General features: G+C 39.0%; 1 protein-coding gene across 1 annotated transcript; it reads left to right on the top strand.

Annotated features, from left to right (window-relative positions):
* The first annotated feature begins 1,509 nt into the window (after positions 1 to 1,509).
* LOC106733687 (signal transducer CD24-like) lies at positions 1,510 to 1,746 on the top strand. Its single transcript, XM_027767669.1, has one exon. The coding sequence runs from the start codon at positions 1,510 to 1,512 to the stop codon at positions 1,744 to 1,746; it is 237 nt and encodes a 78-aa protein (XP_027623470.1).
* Positions 1,747 to 9,117: the final 7,371 nt, after the last annotated feature.

Genomic DNA, 9,117 nt, shown 5'->3' with positions numbered 1-9,117 from the left:
CTTTTTGTGAGCTACAACAGGTTATGCTTTTCCTCACCGGAGCCCACAGCCCTGCTTATAACAAAATGGTGGTCTTTATTCACCACGTTGTCGGATTTTGAAACAGCTGGTGAGATGTTAGAGAAGGGCAGTAAGTTCTAGGTGTTTGCTACTTAATCCCTGGTATCCTCCAAACCTTTCCATGTAAAAAGCACCCTGCCCCTTCATTTCCCAGTTCATGAGAAATCTATTTCTATGGAGAAAGCTGCTTCTGTTCTGGCCTCAGTTGCAGGTAGTCAGGGCAAGATTGAAGCCTGATTCTGGAGAAAGTCACCACACCTCCCAGTGATGGACTGTCATTGTCACCAGCAGCATATGGTGGAATGTATTTGGCTCCATTCAAAGTGATCCATGTGATTGGATTTTTTTCTCTTTTTTTGGCAGACTAGAGAGATGTTCCTGTTTGAGAGAGAAATCACTCTTTGAGCTCCTAAAGAACCGTCTGGGTCCACCTGCTCTAGGATGCGAAGGAAGAGCAAGAGTAACTCTTACAGAGTGGAGAGAGCAGCGGTGGCCTCAGTAGAGATGTGTATAAGGGATGAGCTGAGAAGCCCTGGGTCTTTGCAATCCGGAGAGTGGAGAGACAATAAAGGTACCTCTGCTCTTTCATCCCGAGGTTTGTGAATCCTTTTATTTTTTCTGAAGGGAATGCTATTAGGTTAGGAAAATGAAAATCAAGGTAGGAGAGTTCTCTGAAAATTAGAATAATCATTTCAGTTTGCATGCCATTTAATATTAAATCCATTTAAAAGAAGGGGAAAAAAACACTCAGAGCCTTAGTATTTTGTTCCAAAATTCTGAGTCCAAAGAATATTCACCCCCAAATGGGAAGCACTGCAGGAAAGATGGAGAGAAGAGAGAGGATGCCTTATCTCTGTGGTGAGATTTTTCATTCTCTCATAGAATAAATTTATGCCTTCCCAAGAACATGACCGAGTTATCTTTAGGGATGAGAATGAGATATAATAGATCTTTTCCCAAATAAACATTAATATTCAAGACAAGGCTGCAGAATGAAATGCACATATCCTTTTAATTTGGATGAGAACTCAACTCCCTATTGTATTCTTAGTCAAGAGACCTACAGACACCACCTCTGGCTAACACTGGTGCCCTCGCAGCAACAATTCAGGGCAACAAGGAAAGTTCGGATCCGGAAGATCCAGAAGTCAGATGCTTTTTTTCTGAGTAGTTCAAGCAAGTCCTCTAGTCTCTGCCAGCCCTGGTTTTCTCCATTATAAAGTGGTAGCAGTAACTCAGAAATTTGTGGCAAACCTTCTAGGAGAGAATATATATTTATTAAGATAATGAATTTCGTGTATATATTTTCCTTTTTTATTCCCTTGTTTTCCCCCTTTTTTCATCCTTACAAAGTATTCTTTCTCAACCTCACCAGTGCCTGCCTGGGAGCCAGTGGTTTTCGAAGCACCTGGTATCCAGTGAGACACACCAGATACCAACAGGACGAACATGGGCAGAGTGATGGTGGTCAGGTCTGGTCTGGGGCTGCTGCTACTGGCACTGCTCCTACCCATGCAGATTTATTCAACTCAAACAACAGTTGTAACACTTTCAAGTAACTCCTCCCAGAATACCTTGACTGCTCCAAATCCAGGTAATGCCACCACCAAGGTCACTGGTAGTACCCTGCAGTCAACAGCCAGTCTCTGTGTGATCTCATTTTCTCTCCTACATCTATACTCTTAGGGAGATTCACGCTGGGGCCAGCAGGTGGCATAGTGGTTAAGGGCACTATACTCCCACATGGCCAACTACAGTTCAAGTCCCAGATCTGGCAGCTTTCTCTCTCTCTTTCTGTACTTCTGTGGTCAAAATAAAATAAATAAGTGAATAAAGTTGAATAAAATAATTCCAAAAAGAAAAAAAGAGAGATACTCAGGTCAAGAAATATCTACACTTCTCCATCTTCTCTACCCAATCTAAATGGCATCTAGAAGTCCAGTATGGCAAGGAAAACAAAACAAAACAAACAAACAAAAACCAAACAAACAAAAAACAAGTCTGCATCAAATCTTCTAATTCCACACCTTTTTTTTTTTTTTTTTTTGAGAGGTTTTTTGCTATAGGGCGCGTGCGCTTGCCAGGCAGACAGAGAGAGACAGAAAGATAGAAAGCGAGAAATCACCCCCAGGGGGGATGGCCACGCTGCAATCCCTTCTCCTCCATTGTCCTCTTGGGGTCTTGGGCACGCACACACACGCGCCCGAAGTCCACACCTTATTTTATTGACATAGAAAATGTTGCGAATCCTGAATTTGATTAGTTGAAGAACACGTGAAGGACTTGACCAGATGATGAATGCCAATATTAAACCTGCTGGAGTTTTGTGTACAGGATGAAGAGACAACACTTGAAATTAGTTAAGACATGATTTCCTTGAATGTGGCTTAAGAAAAATGGACATGGAAACTCTACCTTGAAACTAAGAATAGATAATTACCTCATCCAGAGATAAAGAACGAGATATAGAATGGAAATTTAGTTTCATTTGGTTCATTAAATCTATAAGGCCATAAAACAATGAGGTAATAGGGAAAGTGTCCATGATTCTGTTTATAGGTACATTAGAAGGAGCTTCCAGGTGTTACTGTAAATTCTCAACGTATTATTTCAGCACTACTCAATTAACGGCGATATACTCTACCTACAGGGATATTTCATGTTGTAAAGCTATCACTATTTTCTGGGGAACTGAACTCTTTTCCTCTGAGGCTTTGCGTTTGACATTGCATTTGATCATTTATGTAGTCATTGAGATGTATCAGGGTAATGATGGATTGAAAACTACCCCCAAATCCAAGCATATTGAGTGAATTTGCTTAACCTTATAAAATCAAATGGTAGGCATCTTCCATTACCTGTTTTTATGGTATGAGAGCACCAGATTCACTTAGTTAAACTGTTTTTTTTTTATTTAAACTATTTTCAAAGAATAGAATTGCCTTGACCTCAATTAATTTAGAAATGCTACATTTTATTTATAATTTTTTACTTTTACATTAAAAAAAGATGGGTTTCGAAGGTGGAATTACAAATCTTAAAATTAAAAAGGTAAATATGTGAAGGAGCCAAAACTGTAAATCAAGTATTTGGAAAGGGAAGAATTGAAGCTGACTTGCATAAAGTTCACAGAAACTTTTATATTTTTCTGTAAATACATTTTTTAAAAAAATCTATGGATTAGAATAGCCACATTTTGAACACTAACTGTTATCAGTCAGTATTTTTAGATAGTTAGAACCTCAAGCGGGCTTGATTCTGGAAAATAAATCTTTTACGACAGCCTCGACACAGAAACCTTTTTAAAAATACACTTCCCTGAAGGATTTTGTTCGCATGGTCACATACTGATGCTTAGGTTCTGTTCCAGTATCTGATATAGCCACAGTAGTCTTGATAACCAAAGTTGTTTTCCCTCATCTTTAGAAACCTACATGAGAAAAACCAGATTGAGCAGATCCCAAGCCACTGTGGGTATGAATGAGCACTCCCCTTTGCTTCATACCTGACTGCTTCATATCTATTTTGGATTGTATATTGTGGTTGTGTATTTATGATTTGATTATATAATGTGTGTGTGTGTGTGTGTATAAATATACACACATACATATCTATGTGTATATATAATCTTTTTAGAGAGAGAGAGATTTTTGCTACAGAGTACTTGTTGTCACTGGAGAGACAGAGAGAGAAAGAGAGAGAGAGAAAGAGAGAGGAGAGAGAGAGAGAGAGACAAAAAGCAAGAAACCACTCCCCGGGGAGGGAATGGCCATGCCACAATCCCTTCTCCATTCTCCTCTTAGAATTTTGGGTAGGCACGCATGTGTGCTTGTGTGCATGTGTGCACACACACCCAGCATGAGTTTTTAAGTTGCTAGGTCTGGGACTTGAACCACGGTTGACCATGGGAGTTCAGTGATGTAACCATTGTGCCATATGCTGATCCCTAAAAGTATATACTTTTAAAAACATGCCCTGTTCAAGTATATTGAGTATGTGTGTCCCTACGAGGTTATAAAATTGTTGCTGTTTTTTTGTTCTGTTTTAGTTTTAATAGAAGTACATCAAATGCCACAGAAAGTTCCCTTTCTGAAGTTCCCTCTGATCATGCATTACCTTTTGGTAAAGCAAGCACACAATCTTCTCTGCTTTGTCTTCTTCAAGTTTTAGACTTTCAACATACTGATTTAGTGTCAATCATTACCACCCTCTGCATGCAATCTACCAGAAAAGAAAAGATTGGAAGCTGATAGCTCTGGATTTCATTCTCAGCCGTGTAATCAATATTTAAGGCAATATTATGATCCAGTTTTCCCATCTATCACTAGCCCTGCTACTGTTTACTAAATGATATTTAAAACATTATATCATTTCCCTGGGCTTTAGTTTGGCCATGGTTTTAGTCAGAGTTCTTCGGAGAAATAGAGCTAGCAGTACACAGAAAGAGTAAGAGATTAATTTTAAGAAATTGGTTCACATGATTGGGAAAGCTGGTAAATCCAAAAATCTGCAAGGAAGGCCAGCAGGCTGGAAAATCAGGTAAGAGTTAATGTCGCACCCTTGAGATCAAAACTTGCAGGGCAGACAGGCCAGCAAGCTGTAAACTCAGGAAGGATTTCTAAGTTTCAGATTTGAGGCAGAATTGCTTCTTCTTATAGAAACTTTAGTGTTTGCTCTTAATGCCATGAACTGATTGGATGAGGCCCGCCCATATTACAACAGATAGTAACTCAAAATCAAATGGTTGTTGATGATTACATCTGCAAACGCCTTCACAGCAACATCTGGACTAGTGCTTGACCAAACAGTGGGGCATAATAACCCAGCCAAGTTGACACATAAAATAAAGCCTCACACCCACTGGCAAACTAAACTTGAAATTGCTTCCCATCTCTAGGGTGTCTTTTAACTGTTTTATATTTCTGTTTCCTTTACGATTCTTTCTCATAGATACAATCAATGGAAATAGCAAGAGAAGGAATGTAAGTATATAACGTAGATTTTAAGAAAAAAGGGATTTATTTATTTATTTAATTCTGTTTGTTTTTATTATTTATTTTTGTAATTTTGACCAGAGAGAGAGGGAAAGGAGAGAGACAGAGTGAGAGAGTAAGAGAGAAAGTGAGAAAGCAAGCCATCTGGTCCAGGATTTTAGCACCTTAACCACCATGCCACCTGCTGGCCTCATAACTTAGATTTTAATCCATGCAGACAACTTAAGGTATAGATCAACATTTTTGTCCTCATAACACAGATGAGGAAATATTGATGATTTTTTTTTGAGAGGTTTTCGCTATAGGGCGCATGCGCTCGCCAGCCAGACAGAGAGAGACAGAGAGACAGAAAGCGAGAAATCAACCCCCCAGGGGGGATGGTCACGCGGCAATCCCTTCTCCTCCATTCTCCTCTTGGGATCTTGGGCATGCACGCACATGCACCTGGCATGAGTTTTAAGCCACTGGGTCCGAGAGGCAAACTGCAGTCGACTACGTGGGAGTCCAGCAACAGAGCCATTATGCTAACTGCTGGTTCCCAATACCGATGATTTTTTAAATAGTTGTTTTTATTTAATTTAATTTATTTATTTTAAATTTTCAATGGGACACGTGCACTTACCAGTGAACGAGAGAGAGAGAGAGAAAGAGAGCGAGAGAAAGCAAGCCACCAGGTCCAGAACTCAAACTGAAGTCAGAGTGGAGACCTGTTTTCCAACCACCATGCCACCTGCTGGCCCCAATACTGAAGATTTGTAATTGTGGCACTGACAAAGTTAAATGACTTATTGCAGTGGCTTCAGGCAACTCTTAAAACCTTTTTATGCAATCCACTCTTGTGCATCAAATTCATGCTATACGGCATTTATAAACATTGTTCTTCATTTAGAACAATTCCTTACTTCATATCCTCTCCCACTCATAAAATGGCATGGCTCTTTACTATGTATTTTCTTTGATTAGTTCATACTCTTTATCAGAGGGCAGATGTGCTTCTCAGAGCGAGAAAGTGAGAAATTAACCATCTCCACCCCACACACAAGAGGAAAGGTCTCCCCAATTTCTCACTCCTTTCAGGATTCTGAGCATGCACATACACACGCCTAGCATGTTTTCCAATGTACCAGGTTTGTGACTCAAACCACACAGACAGCCACAGATTTAGTTGTCTTAACCATCGCACCTCTAACGGGCCCCATACTCTTTCTTAATTGTTGGATATATATGTGTTATTTTTAATTATATTCTGAAACAAAAATTATTATAGGTCAGAAAACATTAGAATGCATTTCAGTTAAGTACTATTTTTAAAAAGAAATGCTTAAAATTCAACCAAATTATTGAAGGGAAGTGTTAATAAATGCAATTTATAGTCAAACTTAAAGAAAATATAAACAAAAGAACAATGAAGACTTTGTAAAATTAATTATTTATATTAATAACCAATGCTTTTTAACCCATTCTCTATGATTTCTATCTAAATAGTCCATCTAACCCAGAAAACTTTACTATATTTAATGTTTTTGTAATTAAATTCAACAAAGATAAAAGTAACAACCTCCTCTTCTATCATTTTAATCCTGTGGAGTTTTCCATTTTATCACTCTTTTCCTCCCCTATATCTACACTAAGAAAGTAAGCCTCAAATAAGCTAATACTTTCTGAATAAAGTCTAGTGGCTGAAATTTCAAGCTGTGGAGTCTGCAGGTCTGGATTTGAATCCAGGTTTTTCCCATTAATTACTGTGTGATTTCGGTTGTGTGAAGAATAATTATTTCCTTCTGTGGGAAAAATGGAAGGCATTATGAAGTTTAAATGAAGGAAGGAATTTTAGTTTTATTGAATAGTATGGAAGTTTGAAGAACTATAGTACATAGCTATGGTTCTTGTTAACACCATGCCTTTGCTCAGGTACCTGGCATGCATTTCATGCTTTCATTGTGAAAATCGTTTCCGAACTAACCAATTCCTTTTTGCAACTTCCTTTACTATGCTTTAGTAAAAGTGATCTTTCCTTTTTCTCCACTTTCTTGGAGTTTGTTTATTGCTTGTAGTATGTTGCTAATCCCCAAACTTGTCTCAAAGTATTATGTAGGCAGGAATGGTGTTATAACATAATATTCTCTTCTAGGTCACCAGGAGTCATTACTGCAAAATGTTTGATTTCTCACTGCATGGAGATTTCTGGGAGTAAGAGGAGTGTGGAGAAAAAGAAGCCTGTTTTGGGTTCTTGTGGAAAATCAAAAAAATCCTAGAAGCTCCACTCATCGTTGCTGAAAATTTGTGATTATTGTATACCAATGCTCATTGCAGCATTATTCACAATTGCCAAAAGGAAGAAACAATCCTCATGTCCGTCAATAGATGAATGGATAAGAAAAATGGGGTACACACATTGGATGTGCTGTCTTTTGCCTTTAAAGGGGACAAAATTCTAATACTTGCCGTAATAGAAAAAACTTGAAGATGTTCTGCTAAACAAAATAAGTCAGACACTAAAGGACAAATATTGTATGAGTCTACTTATATGTGGTCCCTAGAATAGTCCAATTTATAGAGTCAGAACATAAAATATTGTGTATCAGAGCCCAAGGCTGGAAAGAAGGAGGACTTACTGTCCAACATGTGCAGTTTCAGTTCAGGATCATGAAAAGTCTTTGGAGATATTGGTGGTGTCAGCACAAGAAAGTGAATCTACTTGATGCCACTGCAATGCACACTGAGGTGTATTTTACTACAATATAAACAACCACTGGCTCTGCTAAACAGAAGGACAGTACTTCTGTCCATTATAAAGTTCCCATTGTAACCACTTCGGCATAGTTTATCCTTCAGCCAATGACGACTAGAAACACAATTGACATTGAAAAACTGGACTTGTTACTTGTTGCAGTGAGGAAGAATGCACATGATGGGAACCCTGGCACATCTGAGAAAATTTGTGTTAGAAAGAACTTACAAAATTTGAGTTTCTGTTAGGTGATCTGAGGAAGGGCTTAAGTAATTGGCATGTTGGGACCAGCAGTTGGCATAATGGCTATGTCGCTGGACTTCCACGTAGTCCACCGTGATTCAAGTCCAGGACCCAGTGGCTTAAACTCACGCCAGGCACCTGTGTGTGCATGCCCAAGATCCCGAGAGGAGGATGGAGGAGAAGGGATTGCGGCGTAGCCTACACCGCCCCCCCCCGGGGGGATGATTTCTCGCTTCCTGTCTCTGTCTCTCTCTTTCTGGTGCACACGTGCCCTATAGCAAAAACCTCTATAAAAAAAAAAAGAAGAAGAAGAAGAAGAAGGAAGAAATTGACATTTATCTCTAATTTGGATGCATTCAGAAAATGGAGAGATGATAGATTACAATTCTATAATTGAGCATCATGATGAATGATACCTGAGTATCAGAGGAGGAAAGACTAAGACTAAAACTATAATTGGTAAAGTAACAGGAGTCACTCAGAATAGAATAATGAGTCAATTTTGTAGCAAGAACAATGATGTTTTGCCTATTTTTGTTTTTGAGAGATTTTTTGCTATAGGGTATGTGTGCTCACTGGAGAGACAGAAAGAGACAGAGAGACAGAAAGTGAGAAATCACCTTGGGGGGGGATGGGGACATGGCCACACTGCAATGCCTTTTCCTCCATTCTCCTCTCAGGATTTTAGGCACACTTGCACACATACCTGGCATGAATTTAAAGCTACCAGATCTGGAACTTAAACTGCACTTCACCATGTGGGAGTCCAACACCTTAACCACCACACCTGTCCTGCCTAGTTTAAAGTATGATTACAGAGGACTCTTGTTCTTTTTCTGACCTATTAAGGTTAAAGGAAAATGGACCTATATGCTGTTGATGTTAAGGAACAGTATATGTTCAATGGATGAATAACAAGGTTTGTCTGCTAGTACCAGGAGATGTCAGGGATGGTTTTTCTCCGGCACTTCAATAAGTAGAAGGACACAGCTCAGGTAAATGTATTAGGGGTTCCAAGAGTACTAGTCTAGTCAACCTTAGTCAAGATAGATATCGTTGGCAGCTTCGATTTGTACTTCCCATCGATGG

The sequence above is a fragment of the Tupaia chinensis genome, unplaced genomic scaffold (genome assembly GCF_000334495.1).
Source record: "Tupaia chinensis unplaced genomic scaffold, TupChi_1.0 Scaffold144378_1, whole genome shotgun sequence".
In the NCBI taxonomy this organism is placed as follows: Eukaryota; Metazoa; Chordata; class Mammalia; order Scandentia; family Tupaiidae; genus Tupaia; species Tupaia belangeri.
The sequence above is the reverse complement of the archived record's forward strand: the minus strand, read 5'-3'. Positions and strand labels throughout refer to the sequence as shown.

Bases quoted from the DNA above. Each gene is read 5' to 3' on its own strand.
- LOC106733687 (XM_027767669.1), top strand. From the start codon at position 1,510: ATGGGCAGAGTGATGGTGGTCAGGTCTGGTCTGGGGCTGCTGCTACTG.